This window comes from Eptatretus burgeri, chromosome 20 (assembly GCF_056783735.1).
Source record: "Eptatretus burgeri isolate ZD-2024b chromosome 20, Ebu_testis_v1, whole genome shotgun sequence".
NCBI lineage: Eukaryota > Metazoa > Chordata > Myxini > Myxiniformes > Myxinidae > Eptatretus > Eptatretus burgeri.
Window position 1 is genome coordinate 772,859 of NC_140980.1, and position 22,362 is coordinate 795,220.

Genomic DNA, 22,362 nt, shown 5'->3' on the forward strand with positions numbered 1-22,362 from the left:
ACTTCTCTCTTAGCAGACAGGAAGCCTCGAAAAACCAACTCAACTCTTAGGAGACAGGAAGCCTCGGAAAATCAACTCAACTCCTAGGAGACAGGAAGCCTCGGAAAACCAACTCAATTCTTAGGAGACAGGAAGCCTCGGAAAACCAACTGAACTCTCCAAGGTCCGTGCTGTCCGCCTTTTTGTCGCACGGGGCTCCGCCCCGTTTTCGGCCCCGCCTCCCTTCGAGCTTCTTGGAGAAGCCTCTCGAAGGGGGGCGTGCCCTCTCGCTCTCCCTCCACCCGCCCCGTGCGGGGGCCGGGGGAATCAGTTTTTGGCTCAGGGACAGAGAATTATTCCCCCAAAAAGAGGCCCCCACCTTTTCTCACCTTTGACCCCTGGCTCGGATCGCACTTCCACCACACCGAGCGCGGATAACTTAAACGGGAGAAACAGGTGGGAAAAGCCCCCGAGCATCGTTGGTGGTTTTTGTTTGTTCCTCCGCGAAGATCGTAACCACACGGGGCTTACTGAATGGCGAGTGGTGAAGATGTGGTGGCGAAGATGGTGGAGGTTGCGTGGTTGTAGTGCGGTGGGGATGGCGTGGTTGTTGAGATGCTGTTTGTTTGAAATAAAAGATAGAACAGAAAAATGGCTAACTCAAAGCGTCGCAGCCCGGATGGATAACATAAATTCCCTCTACACAACGGGTTTGGGCTCACTACACATGTACTGCAGAGATATCTCACCTGACGGCCCTTTATGGTGTAATGCGAATTTCCGCAACCATAACAATAGTTATTTCGTAGTGTATGTTCAGCATGAGTGTACGTAATAAATGTATGTGACAAGGCAGTGTTGACGTTGTCTCGCGAGTTCCTCATCTTCCTGCCAAAAAGATTTTTGTCTAATTTATCATTTCCCAATCCTTCCTGTTTTACGTGGTTTTCCGTGGGTTGGCAGAATTCCTTGATATGCCTTTATAATCCTCTTACTACCTTTTTTAAACAAGACGAATCAGAAAACGGTTCTTATCTGGATGAGAAAGTTGTTTTTGATGTTATTTTATTGACTCATTTGACACTTGGATTACTTTTATTGCTTGGTCCTTCAGGATAGGTGATGGAGCCAGCAGGTCCAAGATTACCCTGCAACCCGAGTTCATCTCAACAAAACCAGGAACAACAAGAACAAATTGAGGGCAAACATCCAGAAGCTGAACGGATACTCTTACAAGCTCAACACCTTAGCCAAAAAAACCAAGTCTCAGTTATCCAATATGTCCGGAAACACCAGCAATCTGTCCCACGGACTGAACCGAAAGGTGAACAACGCAAACAGATACCTGAACAAATTGAGGGGAAACATCCGCAAGCTGAACGGATACTCTCACAAGCTCAACACCTTAGCCAAAAAAACCAAGTCTCAGTTATCCAACATGTCCGGAAACACCAGCAATCTGTCCTTCGAACTGAACCGAAAGGTGAACAACGCAAACAGATACGTGAACAAATGGAGGGGACACATCCACAAGCTGAACGGATACTCCGGAAAGCTCAACATCACAGCCAGAAAATCAAACGGAAACACGATCAATCCGAACAAAGAAACCAGGAAGTCAAACTCCAGCAAAGAGAACAGAGACACAAAGAAATCGAACAGAGACATCAGGGAACCGGACATAAACACCTGCAAGTTGAACAGGGAATCTCTCAAAAAGCCTCAGACTTTGCAACAACTCTTTCTCCACCAGGTACCTCTCAACCAAATAAATCGCCAGGTACATTACCTGCTCTGAATGACCGGCAATCCAAACTTCGAAGTGATGAAAGACAACTGAAGTCTCAACGCAGAATAGAAGAGAAAAGCAAGAAAACCGAACAGATACAACAGAGGATCGATGAAAAACGCCGGCAAATTGAACAGGCAATCCAAAAGAAAGCCTCAATTTTGCGAACACAATACGGAGTCAATCCAAGTATTCCTCCACCAAGTACGTCTCAGGCAAACACAACCCCACTTCCAATAACTATTTTGAAACGACAGCTGTCCAAACTGGAAAGTGAAAGGATGTATCATGAACTTCAATGGAGAGACGAACTGAGAAAAGAGAGAATCAAACAGAAAGACGAAAAACAATGCCGTGGACTTGAACAAGCAATCCAAGACGTCACCTTCATCTTGCAAAGAAAATATGGAGTCAATCCAAGTACTCCTCTTCCAGGTCCGTCTCAGCAAAACACATCCCCACGTACAGTAACTGCTTTGAAAGAACAGCTGTCCAAACTCGAAGGTGAAACAAGATATCATGAACTTCTACGGAGAGATGAACTTAAAAAAGAGAAAATCAAACAGAATGACGAAAAAAAATGCTGTGTAATTGAACAAGCAATCCAAGACGTAACCTTCACCTTGCAAACAAAATATGGAGTCAATCCAAGTACTCCTCTACCAGGTACGTCTCAGGCAAACACATCCCCACGTACAGTAACTGCTTTGAAAGAACAGCTGTCCAAACTCGAAGGTGAAAGGAGACATCATGAACTTCTACGGAGACACGAACTGAGAAAAGAGGAAATCAAACAGAATCACGAAAGTAAATGCCGTGTAATTGAACAAGCAATCCAAGACGTAACCTTCACCTTGCAAACAAAATATGGAGTCAATCCCAGAGTTCCTCCACCAGGTCCGACTCAGCAAAACACAAGCAAAGTTAAACTTTCTTTTCTGCAACATCAACTGCACAAACTCCGACGTCAAGAGAAACGTCAGCAAGGTTTCCAGAAAGACAAAAACAGACAAATTGAGGTCGAAAAAAATATCTTGGAGTTGAACAAGCAATCAAACAAGCAACCTTCATCTTGCAAACAACATACGGAGTCAATCCAAGTGTTTCCTTACCAGTTCCTTCTCAGCAAAACACAAGCGAAGTTAAACTTTCTGTTCTGGAAGATCAACTGTGCAAACTCCAAGATGAAGTGAGACGTCAGCAAGAATTGCAGAAAGACAAAAACAGACAAACACAGATCCAACAGAAATGTCTGCAAATTGAGCAGGCAATTCAAGACAAAACCTTCATCTTGCCAACCGTGTATGAAGTCAATCCAAGTACACCTGCACCAGGTACATCTCAGGAAAATAAATCCCTACTCACACCAACTGTGCTGGAATACCGGGTGTCCAAACTCACTCATGAAGAGAGACAACAGGAATCTCAATGCAGAATGGAACAGATATGTAAGGAAACCGAACAGAGATCACAGTCCTCCACTGAAAAACGCCGGCGAATTGAACAGGCAATGAAACAGAAAACCTCAATGTTGTGTTCACAATACGGGGTCAATCCAGGTACTCCTCTACCAGGTACGTCTCAGGCAAACACTTCCCTACTTTCACTACCTGTTCTGAAACACCAGATACCTGAATTCGGAGGTGAAATGAGCTTTCATGAATCTCTACGGAGAGACGAACAGAGACAAGAGAAAATCGATCAGACATACAAGAAGATGGAACAAAAATGCCTGAAAATTGAACAAGGAATCCAACACAAAACCATCGTGTTGCAAAGAAAATATGAAATCATCGAAGGAAGCACTGGGACTACAGCAAGGTCTTGTTCTTCAAGGGAGGATCCGAGTACCGAGTCACCTTTAAATCAGGATGCGGTGTCTCATTGGGTGTAAACCCCAAATGTTCTCTTCCCTCCCAAGCGGATGGAAAAGGATCACCCTCTCCAAGTTCACCACCGAAAGAATCACCGTCACCGAAACCACCACCAATATCTTCCCAGGAAGTCAAATATAATATGAATAGGGGAAGAGGTGGAATAGAATAAGGAGAAGAGGAAGAATCTAAAAGGAAAACGAGGTTGGGGGAGGGGGAGAGTGGGTGAGGTGTGGAGGAAGTGCGAATAAATACAAATACTTTGTTTTTTTAACAAGATGAAACAGAAAACAGTAAATTATCAAGATGGGAAGTTTGTTTTTGATGTTTTACTGTTTACTCACCTGACTTCTTTTTAATTGCTTGGTCCTTCAGGATAGGTGATGGAGTTAGCAGGAATCAGACAAAGATTACCCCACAACCGAATTTCATCTCAACAAAACCAAGTCCCAGATATCCAACATGTCCTGAAACACCATCAATTTGTCCTTCGGACTGAACCGGTCGGCGAACAACACGAACAGAAACACGAACAAATTGAGAGGAGACATCCTCAGGCTGAACAGATACTCCCGCAAGCTCAACAGTCAACAACACCAGAGACAGTGAAACCAAGGAAAACACGATCAAGTTTTACTCTGAGCTGAACAAAGAAACCAGGAAGTCAAACTCCATCAAAGGGAAGGGAAACACCAGGAAATCGAGATGTATGAATATCGAACAGAGACATCTCAGTGAATCCTTTGGTAAGTTAATCCGTTGGTAAGTTAATCTGTTGGAAAGTTAATCCATTGGTAAGGGAATTGAAATTCGTTTTTCTTTTTGTTATGATTTTGCTTTTTCGGCGTTATCGTCACGAACTGTGAAGACCAATTAGGTTTCTCGGTGAAGTAAATCGAAGGATAGGTGGTGATACTTTTACAGAATTGAATGAATACTTTCTGGTTATATTTTTCTTTTTACCTCTGGTCGATGTGGAAACCAAGGCTGAGGCTCCACACCACGTGTACAAGAAAAAGGAACAACTCCAAATTGGATAAGTATCAGAATTTGTAAACCTCCCCATGCACTGTGTGGACCCCGGAGCTTTTAAATGAGGTATCATTCAGCATTGTACGTGCTGTGGTTACGACGTTTACCCCGCTCAGACACAATCGAACAACTTGTGTGGCTTGATAGACAGACGATAGATTATGGTTCTATCTTTGCTATTCCTGAAACGCTTTACACTTATAATATATATATATATATATATATATATATATATATATATATATATATATATATATATATATATATATATATATATATATATATATATATATATATATATATATATATATTGAACACAAGAACACTATATATATTGAACACAATTGAACATTACAATTCTACATTGAACAATATTGAAAACATTGAACAATACATTGAACAAAAATTCTACATTGAAAAACAACATTGAACAATTAAACAATATTGAAAAATATTGAACACAAGAACTATATATATATATATATATATATATATATATATATATATATATATATATATATATATATATATATATATATATATATATATATATATATATATATATATATATATATTGTTACGGTTGTGGAAATTCGCATTACACCATTAAGGGTCCTCAGGCGAGATATATCGGGAAGTTCATGTGTAGTTAGCCCAAACCCGTTGTATAGAGGGAATATGTGTGATTCATCCAGGCTGCGACGCTTTGAGTTAGCCATTTTTCTTTCTCTATTGTTATTTTGGACCATTAAGCCACCAACAACGCAAACAGCCACTACCTTTACCTTCACAACTCATACATATATATATTGTTGCTTTATATACATATATATATATATATTATATATACTTTATATACATATATATATTGTTGCGGTATTCGCGCCCGCCGGCGTGCTGACGGCCACGTAACTCGAATCGCGGCACGTCGCCCACCGGACGGACAATCCAGTCGTGACCCTCTCGGACTAACGCCGGGAACCAGTCACGGGTGGACCTTTCGGTCTCACCGCGATCGAGCCAATCAGCCCCCGCGTGGGATAGGGTTGCTCGCCAAATTCGACCTACCTAAGTACCCACGCGGAGGGTAGACCGGGCGATCGCACCTCGCCGCAGGTCGACTTCGGACACGGGCCACTTAAGCGACCCGTTCCGTACTATCAGAATAACCGAGCGGTGTTATCGTCGACCTCGACGGTTCGATTAATTATCGGGCGTATTCAGCCCACTACCAACCCTTTACGTGAAGCAAGATGAGGATTCAATGGGAGAAATGACGAAGCGAAGCGGGAAACAGTTCAACACAAAAGCACATTTATTCGCGGCACACGGGAAGCACACATATACAATTCCACCAAATGCACACAGAAAAGACACAATGCAATTTACACAACAAGCAAATGTAAAAGCGAAAACACAATACAGAGCTAATACCGACTACCGAGCACACGGCAACACTTATACAATTCTACCTCACAGACGGCGCCGACAACACATACCCAAAACCAAGGAAAAGAATACCCCCAAGAATGAGGCGGGCCTGAGGCCGAGACCGGGTCGCGCCTACCCGTCTGGTGATGAGACGCGGAGCGGCGATGGCGCCCCAACCCCGCGGGCCTCGCGGGCAGTGTCTGGTAGGGGGTGGGAAAGGGGCCCCCTTGGTCGCACTATCTCAGCGCGGGGGGAAACAGGAGGGGGTTGCTGATGCTCGGGGTATAGAGGATCTTTATTATCCCTGGTGTGCGTCTCCACCTCGGCCAGGTCGCGCTGTCGGCCTCCCTCGGGTGCAGCTCCCTGCACGACGCGAGCACCCCCTCGTCTGGTGTCGCCGCCTTTCCACAGCTCGTCCCCTCCGTTCCGACTCCAACGCACACGACGAGCAGCTCCACCGCCCGCGAAGTCTTGACCCTCTGCTTCCGACTCTCCTACTCTCCGCCTCTGGACTCTCCGACTCTCCGCTCCTCGACTCTCCGCCTCTGGACTCTCCGACTCTCCACTCTTCTGACTGACGAACACGGTCCTTTTATCCCCCCGTAGCTTCGCCTTTGACCCCCTCCCTTTGACCTTTCACCTCGCTCCCCATTGGCCCGAGAAAAAGTGGGCGTGAAGGCTTTTTGATCCACAAATTTGCATATATCGATCGTCCTGGAGGCGGGGCCAAATCGCCCCTCGCTCACCGATTGGACGGCAAAAAGTGGGCGTGTGTCGTTTTTGATCCGTTTTTGAAGCACAAAATCCGTGATTTTGTACACGCTGTTCGACGCGCGCCCTGCACGAGTCCAACACCGGTACCCACAGCGGGGCAAGAACGGTGGCGATGCTACGGTTGCGAGGTGTGACGGGAAGGTCGTGGCGGTTGTAGTGAAGCGGCGTTGTGGTTGGTGGTTGATGTTGTGGTTGTGGTGGTAATCATGGCGGTTGGTCCAAAATAAAGATAGTAAAAGAAAAATGGCTATCCTGAAGAGTCGCAGCTCGCATAAATGACATGTATTCCCACTAGACAACGGGTTTGGACCTAACTACACATGTACTTACCGAGATACCTCACCTAAGGGACCTGAATGGTGGTTTGCGAATTTGGTAACCACAACACTACCCCCTCCCCTTTTTACAGACTCGTCCCGAGTCGTCAAATTTTCGTGTGCCATCATGTGTAGTTTTCCCCTAGTACATTTTACCTACGGATCCCTGAGTGCGACATTCATGGTATTCGTGTCCCCAAAATAAATAACCTGAGGGCTGCGTAACTATCTAAACAAACTCACTCACACGGACGACTTAAATAAAATTGCCGGCGCTAGACATACATGCCGGGGGCGCACTCATATTTACAGTACATCTTAACCTTAACTTACAAATTTTACACTAAACCATGGCCCAGGATCATTGAACTCTGCAAAAGAAAAGCAGTTAGCAGGGAGCCAGGCTGCCCACATGCAGTCTCTGGCTCAAACAATGCAGGTGACAGGGAACGTGGCTGGCTGCTCACACGCAGTCCAAGGCCTTCCCTTTTGAACTGAACGCAGTGAACCACAACGGTGCATGGGCTGCACAAACGCAGTCTCCGTGCCAGCTCAAGTGGCACACGCAATGAGCACAACGAATGGATGCATGAACGGTTTGAACTGAATGCAGTGAACCACAACGGTGCATGGGCTGCACAAACGTAGTCTCCGTGCCAGCTCAAGTGGCACACGCAATGAGCACAACGAATGAATGGATGGACACAAACACGGTGCACGGGCCGCCACTGCAGGCCCGTGTTGTAGCTGCCAACAGGGCAGTTCTCGCAGCTTGCAAACTGTTGCCTTGCGGATCCTGGCGCACATGGAAATGAACAGGGGGGGGGGGGCAAAGCAAAAATTGAACGGGGCTGGTGAACGTGGGCAGTGGGCATGGCATGGCAAAGGCAGCAGGCAAACACAGCCCGCAGAAGAAGGCCGCTGCAGGCAAACACAGCCGGCAGATGAACTGGCCGGCACAGGCCTTGAAGAAAAACAGCCAGCAGATGAACTGGCCGGCACAGGCCTTGCAGAAAAACAGCCAGCCGGCAGATGATCCAGCCGGCACAGGCCTTGCAGCTAAGCAGCTGCAGATGAAGCTGGCCAGCCTTTGCCGTTCAGTGGAGGTTGGTGGAGGGAGTGCGGTGGTGCTGGCCACTTGGAAGGCGGGCTCGGACCTACCTACCTGTCTCCCTCCCACCTATCGCCTTTGCCTGTCACTGTACATACCCACTCCCTTAATTTGTCAAACCCCAATTTAGCCCCAACTTATTTTTTTATTATTATTTTTTTTTTCTTTTACTTCCCCACTATAAATCGTCCCCTAACCCCCTTTATCGTCTTTGTTCGGCTAACCTATCCTGTCACCTAGCCTACTCCCAACCCCTACGTTCCCTTCCCGGAGGGGAATAAGGGAGAGCTAACGTCCTGTGTCGAGGCCCAATGAAGCCTCAGAATGGCCTCCCCAGAGTTCGGCGATCTAACCCAAAGTGGGTCCAGCGGCCCACAACGACAGCGAGGGGATGGATGGTGCGGAGGGGTACATCTCCTAATCTACCCTATCCATTTAACTGTTAAACTACCCCGGGGCTTTCAACAAGCGCCTCTCGCTTAAACTATTGGTTCTAACAACCCAGATTCCCGTCGCCTGTGTTGGTGTCCTCACAATTTCGGGCCTCGCCCCCCAATTTTCTCTCCGTGCCCTCACACGGTCTCCTGGCTGGGACACGTGGCTCCCTTAGGCAGGCACGACCCTCTGCCGAATCTCCCGCTATGGCACCCCCGGGCACTACACTGCCTCCGAGCCTACCAGCTCCCTAACACCGGGGAGTGCCGCCCATGGCACCTCCCCTGAAACGCACACGTGGCAGGCCGGCCTCCCGGGCCCCTTTCCGAGGGTCACCCGTGCCCACAACACTGCCCACGCGGCTAATGGCGCCCCGGGCCCCCGCACCAAGCAGGCGCACCCGTGCCCACTACGCTATCCCGGCCCCCCATGGGCCCTTGGCCTACCGCGGCCGACTAGCCTGGTGCCCGGGGTACCCACTCAGCGATACTCACCTTTCGCAGCCACGCTCCCAAGCCCGTCAACAGGGCTCCTGCACCCTCCAAATGGGTCTCGAGCCTACTTTCCCACAAACAACAAAACGACCTCCATTTTTCAATTTGACTAACCCAGCTAACTCACTTTACTCTGACCCCGGGGTCCCTTGGGCGGGAGTCACTCCTCCCCAATCACTCATCGCACCATGCATTCCCCATTCACTCCACTCACACAGACCCGCTGGCCTCACTCACTCATCAAGCACATGCTTCCACTTCACTCACCAACTCTTCAACACACTCACCGCTGAACTCTGCCATCCTTCTAACTACATCCCCTAACTAACTCGTGCTCCCACGTCGTCCCTTAAACTACAGCACGTTCCTTTTAACACTACGTAGCTAAACTACGTCCCCTCTACACATCCACAAGTCTGTCTCTGTCTCCAAAATAATCCCATTTTATTTCCCAACCTAAATCTGGCTACAATCCCTCTAACTAATCCATTCCACGGACTCCATGAGGACTTACCCCTGCCCCATGAAGTCGGTCTAGCTAAGCTAACCCTTCCCCCTAACAAGTTTTCATCCTGTGCCCAGGGTCAAGGGGGTCTTCCACCCCTTGCCCAGGAATCCTGTGTACCCGAAAGTGAGGCTTGTTCTTTTTTTTTTCCCATGCGCAGCACCTGCGCGGCAACTCAGAGCTCGCGCACTTTGCACCTGCCCGTGACGTCATGCAGCTGCACGTGTTCCTCGTCCCTCCTTGGACGGGACCATCCGGCAGAGATACCCCTCCTGCCGGATTCCAACCCCACGTGCAGCCATGACGTCACCGTGCGCATAAAAAAACAAGCCCCACGTCTCGAGGGGTTCCCCACGCGAACACATGTGCTTTGCCCGTTGGAGCTTAACACACACGATCGCGTGGAGAATCCGTCCGGTCCAAATCCATTTACCTGCCTAAACTTTGTCCGTCCGCGGGATCGGCAAATCCACCGCGTGCGTTTCCGGACCGGGACTTCACTCTCGCAAGCGAGCACGTGGCGGTCTCGTGCGTTGCACAGCACGAACCGCGTGCTCACTGCTGGGTGAACCCGGCACGGTCCCCGAAACAGCTACAGCCGCTACACGGCTTTCTTTCTTCCATGTCGCCGTCGTTGCCATTCAACCCACGCACACCTGCGTGTTACGACGCACACAGTCCACTCAATCACATTCACACCGGGAGACGCGGCTGCGTGCTCCCGCATGCCAACCGACATCTCCCTCACATACTGCTCTCTCACACACACGGTCTCCCTTGCACACAGCGACCTTGCACACGGCCGTTCACTCACGCGTGCGGGGGCACTCACCCGCGGTGCCTCACCCACACACCGTCCCTCGCTCACACACGCGGGGGCACTCAACCGCTGTTCCTCATCCACACTCCGTGCCTCACTCACACACGCGGGGGCACTCACCCGCGGTACCTCACTCATACACACGGCGACACTCAAACACGCGGTCTCTTCCACACACCGTGCCCCACTCATACACGCGGGGGCACTCAACCGCGGTGCCTCATCCACACACGGTGCCTCACCCACACACGCGGGGGCACTAACCCGCGGTTCCTCACTCACACTGGCCGTTTCATCCACACACGCGGGGGCACTAACCCGCGGTGCCTCATCCACACACGGCGTGCTGGGAAGCACGCACTCCGGCACCATCGCCACCACACCACTCAAACACGGGGTCGCTTCCACACACGGGGACGCACTCACACCTTGCACCACACACACAGGGACAACCACACTGGGGATTTGTGTCCCCACAAGGGTCTCCGGGGCCTCTATACCCCCCAAGCTCTCCGTGCACCCGTCCACAGCACCCGTCCTCTCAACCTCGCAAAACACGACCGAACTCATCTGGTCGTGACTCGCCTCAAGGGGGCAGACTCCCTCCCCTCGTTCCTGGAGGAGGTCATCCAGGTGCTCGCACTGGGTCTCTACCCAGTCCGCCAGCTCACCCCCATTATCCTCCACTACCTCTGTGTGTGTGTGTGCGTCACTTACCCCGTCTTCCTCGTGTAGTCTTTCCTCTATTTTTTCTATCTCCCGTGTCTCTGCCAACTCTTCACCCTTTACCTCCCTTGTCTCAACTATTATTTCCTTTGTCACGGCCTTCATGCCCGCCTGCAGGCATCGGCCCATGTTCTGCGTCTCACCCCGGAACTTTTTCATTTCTTCCTTCATGTTTGCTTCCATTCCGTTTATTTGCTGTGTATTCGCATCCATCGTCGTTTTCACTTCATTCATTTGCTTGTTCATTTCGTTTTTCATTTCATTTGTATTTGTATCCATCTTTTCGTTCATGCCTTTCATTTCGTTTTTTATTTCATTTGTCATTGCCGCCAGCATGGCGCATAGCTGGGCCACGTCGGGTGCGCTTGAGTGAGCCGTTTCGGCAGGGGTTGGGGAAGGGTCTTGGTGGAGAGGGGGGGGGAGGTGTCATACACCGCGGCCGCTGCCGCACCCACCTCGGGCCCTGGGTTCAGTTGGGCGAGTCCGTGTTCCTGCACAATCAACATTTCCTGCTCGGGGATTCCATCCTGGACCATGGATCCTACACATTCTACATCCATTTCTAATACCCCCGGCTCCCGCTCGCCTTGAGACGCCATCTTGCTTCTCGTGAAGGGTTAATTTGCTCGCTCGTAATTTGGAGGGAATCGGGGGTCGCTTCTCTCACCCCTGGACCGATTCCCGTAAATTTAGCCGGAGACAGGAGAGCCCGTTTTCCTGTTCTCCGATACCAGTGCCGCGAGGAGGGCGATGAATTTGTATCGCACGACCTGACACCAGTGTTGCGGTATTCGCGCCCGCCGGCGTGCTGACGGCCACGTAACTCGAATCGCGGCACGTCGCCCACCGGACGGACAATCCAGTCGTGACCCTCTCGGACTAACGCCGGGAACCAGTCACGGGTGGACCTTTCGGTCTCACCGCGATCGAGCCAATCAGCCCCCGCGTGGGATAGGGTTGCTCGCCAAATTCGACCTACCTAAGTACCCACGCGGAGGGTAGACCGGGCGATCGCACCTCGCCGCAGGTCGACTTCGGACACGGGCCACTTAAGCGACCCGTTCCGTACTATCAGAATAACCGAGCGGTGTTATCGTCGACCTCGACGGTTCGATTAATTATCGGGCGTATTCAGCCCACTACCAACCCTTTACGTGAAGCAAGATGAGGATTCAATGGGAGAAATGACGAAGCGAAGCGGGAAACAGTTCAACACAAAAGCACATTTATTCGCGGCACACGGGAAGCACACATATACAATTCCACCAAATGCACACAGAAAAGACACAATGCAATTTACACAACAAGCAAATGTAAAAGCGAAAACACAATGCAGAGCTAATACCGACTACCGAGCACACGGCAACACTTATACAATTCTACCTCACAGACGGCGCCGACAACACATACCCAAAACCAAGGAAAAGAATACCCCCAAGAATGAGGCGGGCCTGAGGCCGAGACCGGGTCGCGCCTACCCGTCTGGTGATGAGACGCGGAGCGGCGATGGCGCCCCAACCCCGCGGGCCTCGCGGGCAGTGTCTGGTAGGGGGTGGGAAAGGGGCCCCCTTGGTCGCACTATCTCAGCGCGGGGGGAAACAGGAGGGGGTTGCTGATGCTCGGGGTATAGAGGATCTTTATTATCCCTGGTGTGCGTCTCCACCTCGGCCAGGTCGCGCTGTCGGCCTCCCTCGGGTGCAGCTCCCTGCACGACGCGAGCACCCCCTCGTCTGGTGTCGCCGCCTTTCCACAGCTCGTCCCCTCCGTTCCGACTCCAACGCACACGACGAGCAGCTCCACTGCCCGCGAAGTCTTGACCCTCTGCTTCCGACTCTCCTACTCTCCGCCTCTGGACTCTCCGACTCTCCGCTCCTCGACTCTCCGCCTCTGGACTCTCCGACTCTCCACTCTTCTGACTGACGAACACGGTCCTTTTATCCCCCCGTAGCTTCGCCTTTGACCCCCTCCCTTTGACCTTTCACCTCGCTCCCCATTGGCCCGAGAAAAAGTGGGCGTGAAGGCTTTTTGATCCACAAATTTGCATATATCGATCGTCCTGGAGGCGGGGCCAAATCGCCCCTCGCTCACCGATTGGACGGCAAAAAGTGGGCGTGTGTCGTTTTTGATCCGTTTTTGAAGCACAAAATCCGTGATTTTGTACACGCTGTTCGACGCGCGCCCTGCACGAGTCCAACACCGGTACCCACAGCGGGGCAAGAATGGTGGCGATGCTACGGTTGCGAGGTGTGACGGGAAGGTCGTGGCGGTTGTAGTGAAGCGGCGTTGTGGTTGGTGGTTGATGTTGTGGTTGTGGTGGTAATCATGGCGGTTGGTCCAAAATAAAGATAGTAAAAGAAAAACGGCTATCCTGAAGAGTCGCAGCTCGCATAAATGACATGTATTCACACTAGACAACGGGTTTGGACCTAACTACACATGTACTTACCGAGATACCTCACCTAAGGGACCTGAATGGTGGTTTGCGAATTTGGTAACCACAACAATATATATATATATATATATATATATATATATATATATATATATATATATATATATATATATATATATATATATATATATATATATATATATATATATATATATATATATATATATATATATATATATATATATATATATATATATATATATATATATATATATATATATATATATATATATATATATATATATATATATATATATATATATATATATATCTATATACATATATATATATATATATATATATATATATATATATATATATATATATATATATATATATTTTGATATGTACTGGTGAGGTGTGCTTACACATTGTGTAAGCAGACGAACCGTGCTTCCCCATTGTCTTGGGGCGCTCACCTCCATTTATGCCTGGTGTTGGCTTCATGGTTTGGTTGGTGGGTTGGGTCCGGAGGTCAAATCCTGCTTGGTTGTTAAATTGTTATTTTTTTGTACACACTGTCGAGGCTCGTATGAGAGATAACACACACAACGTACAATAAGGTGAGCAGGAGACAAGAGGGGCGGGAGAGGGAAGAAACAAAACAGGCGGGGTACACGGGGTAAACAAGACGGACATTGCAGGGACTTTCAGGAAGTAAAGCAGGGTATTTGAAGGAGCTGGATTTGGGGTGGATTAATGGGGGTAGAAAAGATCAAGGTTTTGGATGGGGGAACATAAGAGGTGGTGGTGAACAGCTGTTTTGAAGACCTGGAAGGAAGAGTGGGATTGAAGAGTGTGGGAATTTGTTCCAAAGGCGGGAAAAAAGAGGAATGAAAGAGTGGAGGTGAGCAGTGATTCTTGATTTTGGTAGTTTTACCAGAAGGGGGTTGCTGGCAGACCTTGAACCCCTGTGGAAATATGGGGGGCAGGGGCGAGACTCAGAGCAGGGGCGAGACCGGCGAGGAGGCAGTGGAAGACTGAAAGACCACCGACCTACCTGCGGTGAGAGAGCCAAAGACTCAGCCTCATCGCGGGAGATGCCAATGATCCCTAAATGCCTTGGTTTCCACAGCGCGAAGCCGAGAAAGGTGAGAGGCAGGAGCACCAGCCCAGAGGGGAGAGCAGTACTCCATCAGGCTGCGGATGAAAGCTTTGGATGTGGTCAGGATCTCAGGTGGGCCGAGGAAGGACTTTGCACGACGGAGGATTCCCAGTCGGCGACTGGCTTTGGAGGCCAGGTTGGAAATGTGACTTCCCCAAGAAAGATCAGTGTCTCTCCCTGGTTCTCCAACCTGATAGATCTCTCAATGCAGGCCGCTGCCGATAAAGTAGACATCATTTGTTTAACAGAATCCTTCCTCCCACAGGGCGTCCCCAACTCCTTGGTGTCTCTCCCCGATAGTGAGACCCAGAAGCTTGAATGACAGGACTTTCGGTTGAATTGATTCCAGGTGGGATTTACTCAGGCTGTCATCCTTCCGGGGTCAGCAAAATGAGTACCAGCTTGCTGGGATGATTGAGTCATTAGAGAATCCTGTGGTGGAGTGGCGACCCGTACAGGTAAATGTGAAACAACAACAAACTTCTCCTGTCACGTGATTCGGTGAAAACCAATCCAAACAGACGAGTTATTTGTCTTTGTGAGTTTTGATTTTGTTTATTAAACATCAACTTTTCCATCATCATCACGAAAAGGTCCTTCCTTGCCTCCCTTGGAAAGAAATAGCAAACTTGTTTTTTGAAGGTTCTTCTTCTTCTTTTTTATCTCAATTTCAATAGTTTGCTGAACTACACTCAATCACACAATAATAAGGTTCACGATCGTAAAGTACAACATGGAGTTTCCACATCAAAACGTGGAATAAAAAGCTCTGACATCCTTCGGGAACAAGCATAAAAAGCGGAAAAGAATCCAATGTGTCCATGACGTTCTGGTCAAGTGACTTGTAATTTACATCTCTCGTTACAACAATTCGAGCAACTTAAAGTTTGCTTTCGTAAGTGACAGTAAGCTCTTTCGGTCGTGCAAATTTTAACAAAGAAATAAACAGCATTGTCCATCTCCTTATTATCATTTCCCCGAAACACCCCGTTTTGGGGACCACCCCCCCCACCCCATCCCGAAATACCCACAAGTTGTTATTGCTGTGTCCTTTTCTCAATCACATCCCATACATGGTGATACCGAGAGGTGAAAGGTGCAACCTGCTCTGCTTATGTGGGTGGACGCTTCGCACTCGTAGAGTCCCCCATCATCCACCGTCAGGTTCTTCAGAGACAGCACCCCTGTGGATTCGTTCAAGGGGTGCACAGGTTAAAATCAAACATCAACTCGAAGAGAAAAATATACAAAGCTTCATGTCCTTCCTTTCTGCATCTCTCCTCACCCAACCTCTCAAGCATTCTCACTACCCCCCCCCCCACCTTTTTACAAAGCCTTCCCGTCTTGCACTCTCCCAACGCCTCCTCTCTTGTCCCTAACGACGTGGACCTCAAACATTCACGACTTCCACTCCAACCTGATAGATCTCTCAATCCAGGCTGCTGCTAATAAACCAGACATCATCTGTTTAACAGAATCCTTCCTCGCACAGAACGTCCCCGACTCCTTAGTGTCTCTCCCTGGTTCTCCAAACTGACAGATCTCTCAATTCAGGCCACTGCCGATAAACCAGACATCATCTATTTAACAGAATCCTTTCTCCCACAGGACGTCCCCGACTCCTTGGTGTCTCTCGCCAGTTCTCCAACCTGATAGATCTCTCAATCCAGGCCATTGCCGATAAACCAGACATCATCTGTTTAACAGAATCCTTCCTCCAACAAGACGTCCCCGACTCCTTGGTGTCTCTCCCCGTTTCTCCAACCTGATAGATCTCTCAATCCAGGCTGCTGCCGATAAACCAGACATCATCTGTTTAACAGAATCCTTCCTCTCACAGGATGTCCCCGACTCCTTGGACTCTCTCCCCGGTTCTCCAACCTTATAGATCTCTCAATCCAGGCCGCTGCCGATAAACCACACATCATCTGTTTAACAGAATCCTTCCTCCCACAGGATGGCCCTGACTCCTTGGTGCCTCTCCCCGGTTCTCCAACCCAATCGATCTCTCAATCCAGGCCACTGCCGATAAACCACACATCATCTGTTTAACAGAATCCTTCCTCCTACAGGACGTCCCGGACTCCTTGGTGTCTCTACCCAGTTCTCCAACCTCATAGATCTCTCAATCCAGGCCAATGCCGATAAACCAGACATTATCTGTTTAACAGAATCCTTCTTCCCACAGGACGCCCCCGACTCCTTGGTGTCTCTCCCCGGTTCTCCAACCTTATAGATCTCTCAATCCAGGCCGCTGCCGATAAACCAGACATCATCTGTTTAACAGAATCCTTCCTCCCACAGGACGTCCCTGACTCCTGTCACCTGTCACCTCGAGTTTGATAGGCCTGAACCACGCTCCGGCAGTGGAGTTGCACTTTACATCAAGAACTCCATTTCTCACTCTCCTTGTACTAATCTTACACCTCCCAACCCCCAAAGGTTCCTCTGGCTGCGACCTCCCCTCTGCTCCTACCTCTTGTTCATCTCTGTGTGTTGTAAGAATGAACTTCCAAACTTGTCGACCTCCTCGAAAACCTGATGGCGTCTTGTTAAGTCTGTCTCTGGTGCATGCTCCCCTCCTAACAGTGACAACTCCATCTACCTCTCTCTCTCTCTCTCTCTCTCTCTCTCTCTCTCTCTCTCTCTCTCTCTCTCTCTCTCTCTCTCTCTCTCTCTCTCTCTCTCTCTCTCTCTCTCTCTCTCTCTCTCTCTCTCTCTCTCTCTCTCTCTCTCTCTCTCTCTCTCTCTCTCTCTCTCTCTCTCTCTCTCTCTCTCTCTATCTCTCTTTCAGACAACGGACAAATTCTTATCCACTCATCCCAACTATCTCCTCAATCATGTATCCAAAAAAAACTGTCTTGTCTGCCCAGATGTTTCTCAAGATGAGAGCAAACTCTGACATATCCTTGTTCATCACATCCACCCCCCCTCTTCCCCCCACCCTACTCCAGTACCTTGTGTGCTTTGCATCGGTTGACTTTTCTCGGGCTTCAGCCGGGTCCAGGAGTACGAGATGTCTCGAGTTCCAACCTCGGATAGACATTTTATCTGCACGTCCTCGCCCTCCATGGGTTGCCCTCCTTCCAGCGAGCAGTTTGGAACGGGTGTCACTGGTTGGGAGGGAAATGGCGACACGGGAAGAGATTTAGAAAATTTGTTCCTGGGTGCCGTGACTCCTCACACGTGTTTTCTTTTATTGGTTTTGTACTCATTGTTTGGATGACAACGAATCACAGGGCAAGCTATTGTCACATGAACAGATATCGATACTTCCAATGGGGAGCGTCAGAGGTCAAGCCACGTCCTTGAAGGGAAGACCATGGCCCAATACAGAAACCACACCTCGATGAGTGACCGGCCCGACATAGCCAAGCGATTAAGGCAACCATTTATCCCGTTACCCAGGAAATGAAAATCGTTCCTTCAGCCATTCACAACCAGGTAAGTTTCAACTAAAACATTGGGTGGATTGGTCACATCATCAGATTAATTACAACCAATTTGATGGCTTCAGGCAAGCACGAGGAACGTGGTTTCGTTTGCCTGGATTTGACTGCGAGATTGTGTTTGGGTGATGGGGATCATTCAGTGTCGATTTTCAGAGAACCTTACGAGCACATTTCATATTCATCTCTTCGTTACTTTGTGTTGTTCATGTTGTACCGTCGTGTTCAGCGCTGATTAACATCGGCCACTGAACGGATGGCCGGAACAGCTTTTAGCTCTCTTGGACTGCGTTAGAATAATGGCGGCTCTGCGAATGCTGGAATGCTCCTTTAAAACGGTGTTTGTTCCTGAACAAATATCAGAGGAATACTGAGCCAGACGGAGGGATACGATTGTGAAATAAGGGGTAGGGGGGAATGGGTATTCAATAAATAATTATAGACAAGAGAATAAAATCTAAGGTGCCTCACACCAGACTCGTTCACAGAAGGGAAAGGGTAACGAGAACCGGGTGGGGCCTCAGCTCTGTTGATGTGCTGACAAATATGGTGAGCAGTCATGAAGCAGGACACGAACAAGCAGCAGGAACAGGGAGAAGGCAGGACACGAGCAGGCAGGTAGGACGATGACGCATGGAGACAAGCAGAGAATACTTCTTCGGTGATGCAATCTTAAGATCTCCCACTACCTCCTCCAGTGCACTAAACACCTTGCCCCTCTTGTGAGGCGACCCCACCAAACCCAGCCTTCTCGGAGGTGACGAAACTCGGCCCTTCTCTCTTCCCTGGAGGTTTCCAAGGCCCCACCTCGGCACCTCACCTAGGGATTACAGAAGGCTGCACGTACGATATCTTAGCCTTCAACCCCAATCAATCATTACAATGCACCACCCTCCGTATGATCACATTCAAAGAAGGCAATTCTTAAGCTCACGTTTCTCGACTTAATTACATCGAGATTTCGAGCTACTCGAACACATTTACTGCGGGGAAGGTCCGGTCTTCGGATTTGGGGCCTGACGGTGCACTGTTTTTAGCTGGTGTGTCCCACCTGCCATCATTTGCTGACGGATGTTCAATAAACTATGGTGCCTTTTGAAAAAATTGGCCACTGTGTGCCGGTGCCCTCGCACACAATGGCATACTCTTCTGTCAGTGTCTCTACTGGGTTTACTGGTGGTAGAATTGCCAACAGAGCACCCGGACAATCTCCGTGGTGATGGGACAGATCATGCATAATCAGATCAGAATTGTTACGGAACAAAGACAAGCAAGTTAATCACTTGATCTCGGCACATTTATGACATCACAATCAGCGAACATTGACAGATGAGTCTTACCAAATACAATGAGGTCCATTTCGATAAAGTTGACGACCCCCAACCTCTTCACCTTGCACAAGTACTTGCCACTGTCAGACCCTTTGAGAGAGTGCAGCTCGATCGATGCGTCTCCCTTCCGATAGTCACCCATGAAGTTAACGCGGCCTTCCATACCTCTCTCTGGGGTGAAAACATTTCCTTCAGTAAACGCCAAAATCTGTAAAGTAGAAGCACGATTTGGGTTGGATGCATGAAACGGACAACCAAGAAACCAACGTGAAACAACTCATCAGAAGGTTTTGTTTTGTTTTGAATTTAAAGTCGAGGCTCGTGGAAGAGAAACGGATCAGGACGTCACACAACAAAAAGAACAGTAGAAAGAGGGGGGGAAACACCAATATCAGGGTTGAGGGACAAAACAGAGGGAGACCTGGCCAAGTAAGGGATGTGGATGGGAATGAGAGGTAGGGGTGGACAATATGGGAAGAGAAGCAAACTCTCAGGAAGGAAGAACTGGAAATTTGGAAGGAGGTTGGCTTGGGGATGGAAGGTGGCTTTACAGGGGCCGAAAAGATGATGCTTTTGGATTGGGGACGATCTGAGATGGTGACGAACAGCTGTCTTGATGATCCGGATTGAAGAGGATGTGGAAGTTGCTTCCACAGGGAGTGTCGGTGAGCAGTGATTCTGGGTTATTGGATGTGTTTTGGTATCTTGGATGTTCGTCACAGGGAGACAATCGTTTCATTGAAACGCAAAAAGATGACAAGAAACAGCTGTGGATATTGTTACCGGAACGGCCACAAGGGGGTAACCGGGAGTAAGATAGACTAGTTATGTCATGAATAAATGTGGAGCATAAGTGTGTGGCTTCTATGTAAAATGTTGGACAATTAGGACACGTGTGTCACAGTGTGTTCAGAGCCGATAAACGTGACCCCTCCCTTCCGTAATGTGTTAATCCTTTAAATCACCTCCTTCGTAATCTGTCTTTGTGTTTGCTTGACAAATCATTTACCGTTTCCACAAGTCAGACAATCACCCTCAACCCCCACCTCCCAAGGAAGGTGAGAAACGGGGCCTTGAGACAGTGCGTAAGGTTCGAGTCATTGGCAGTCTCATGGACCCGCTCGAGGTGCTCAGAACCTTGGAAACCACCGGAAGCTACAAGAAGCTGCAGAGCCAACGAGCGTGCAGTTACACACAGTCACGTGGTAATAAAGGCCAAGGGGCACACGGAAATAGTTCAGTTCCAGTCCCGTGGAGTAATACAGAACGGACATCTGGGTTGAATCCTGCTGAGCCCAGTGAGTCTGAGTTAGAAAAGTGAGAGCTTCATGGCGGTGAGAGCTGAGAGGGAGAGAGAGAGAGAGAGAGAGAGAGAGAGAGAGAGAGAGAGAGAGAGAGAGAGAGAGAGAGAGAGAGAGAGAGAGAGAGAGAAAGTGGACAATCAACTCCGAGGATGGTCGGAGCATCGGGCAGCAAAAGCAAAACAAAGCGACATGGCACACGACACCGTCAAAGGAACAGGACATGAACACAAGAAGCCGAGCTGGCGGCCTGCTTCCAAAGCCTCCAAGGACAGACACCAGCTCGGATATCTCCACCACAATCTGAATCAACCCCACGAGGTTGAAATTTTCCACAAATACACTCGTTATCGAATAAATATTATACGAGGATTTAATTCTGAATTCATCCCACTGGAAGCATCATTGCTGTGTGACTGATGTCGTGCCCCCTGTAGGTTGGAGCAGGAATTGGGAATTTGTTCTCGGTGTTGGCGATAACGAGTCTCGTCTGCGACAAAGACGTAGGGTCTTTAACGTCCACCAATTCGTGCGAGCTGACCACAACACATGGACTAAGTGTTCAGTTCTTCCATGAAAAAAAATTCAACAAACTCAAGTTACAAACGGGAATGAACAAAATCAAGTACCAGTGATATCCCAAAAATATGAGCGGGTGAAGTCCAGCATTTACATGTCGATTTAATTTATTTATCCGAAAGGAATCGTGTGACATGTTGTGTTACCGGCTTTGATGCATTGTCACGTATCCACTCGATCTCCAGGTTGTCCTCGTCTCCAGGTGTTGTTATGTAACTGCAATGCAGTCCGGCTGTTGTCCCATCAGTTGTCATCAATTTGTTGGTTCTGGTGGACATGTGTATCCAAGGCACCGTAGCTGTTGCACAAAAACAACGAGCATCACAAAGAATCTGATAACATGTCAAATGAAGAAACAGCATGAAACGAGAACGGCACTTGGTGGAGCGCATACCTCCGGAAGGCTGAACAGTTTACGTTTTGTATCAAACTGATAGGCCGGATGTAGATCCGGACCTCATCCAAAATCGAATCAATTCGCCGTTGTCACACACCCAACCTGCCCTCCAAACTTCGTCCGAATCCGTCCACAACTTTGAGATATCCATCATCACAGTTGATATGAAATCCTTCCTTTTCTCCAACATCTCAGATGACCAAATTCGGATTCGGACCAGGTCACTCGACCTCGGACATGCTGCTTCTACTCTCCCAACAATGGATGGAGGCCCTCAATGTCAGACATCAGATCAGGGCCGTCTCTCTGGACATATCTCGTGCTTTTGATTCAGTCTGGCATCCTGCCTTACTCTCCAAACTCTCTGCCTATGGTATCCAAGGGCAACTCCACACATGGATGATTGACTTCCTCCACTCTCGTAGCCAACGAACGGCTCTCAATTCAATCCTTTCCTCTCC

At 48.8% G+C, this 22,362-nt stretch overlaps 2 protein-coding genes across 10 annotated transcripts in view; one reads left to right on the forward strand and one right to left on the reverse strand.

The window, feature by feature from the left end:
* The window catches only part of LOC147008246 (uncharacterized), a 43,361-nt gene that overhangs the window by 2,659 nt on the left and 18,340 nt on the right, over window positions 1-22,362 (forward strand). For 4 of the 5 annotated variants that reach the window (XR_015053571.1, XR_015053570.1, XR_015053572.1 and 1 more), the window contains exon 2: window positions 1,094-4,388. Coding sequence is in view for 1 of the 5 variants with exons in the window: in XM_085865315.1 (XP_085721441.1) it covers window positions 1,102-2,961 (1,860 nt within the window). In the remaining 4 variants the exon portion in view is untranslated. Of the gene's footprint in view, window positions 1-1,093; window positions 4,867-22,362 lie in introns of those variants that run through there. The other variant, XM_085865315.1, reaches the window with a different exon arrangement.
* The window catches only part of LOC147008247 (neural cell adhesion molecule 1-like), a 41,011-nt gene continuing 36,455 nt past the window's right edge, over window positions 17,807-22,362 (reverse strand). For all 5 annotated transcript variants that reach the window (XM_085865312.1, XM_085865310.1, XM_085865309.1 and 2 more), the window contains 2 exons: window positions 21,651-21,802; window positions 17,807-19,832 (listed from right to left, as the gene is read on the reverse strand). In XM_085865312.1, the coding sequence (XP_085721438.1) occupies window positions 19,569-19,832; window positions 21,651-21,802 (416 nt within the window). In that variant the 3' untranslated portion in view covers window positions 17,807-19,568. The remainder of the gene's footprint in view (window positions 19,833-21,650; window positions 21,803-22,362) is intronic.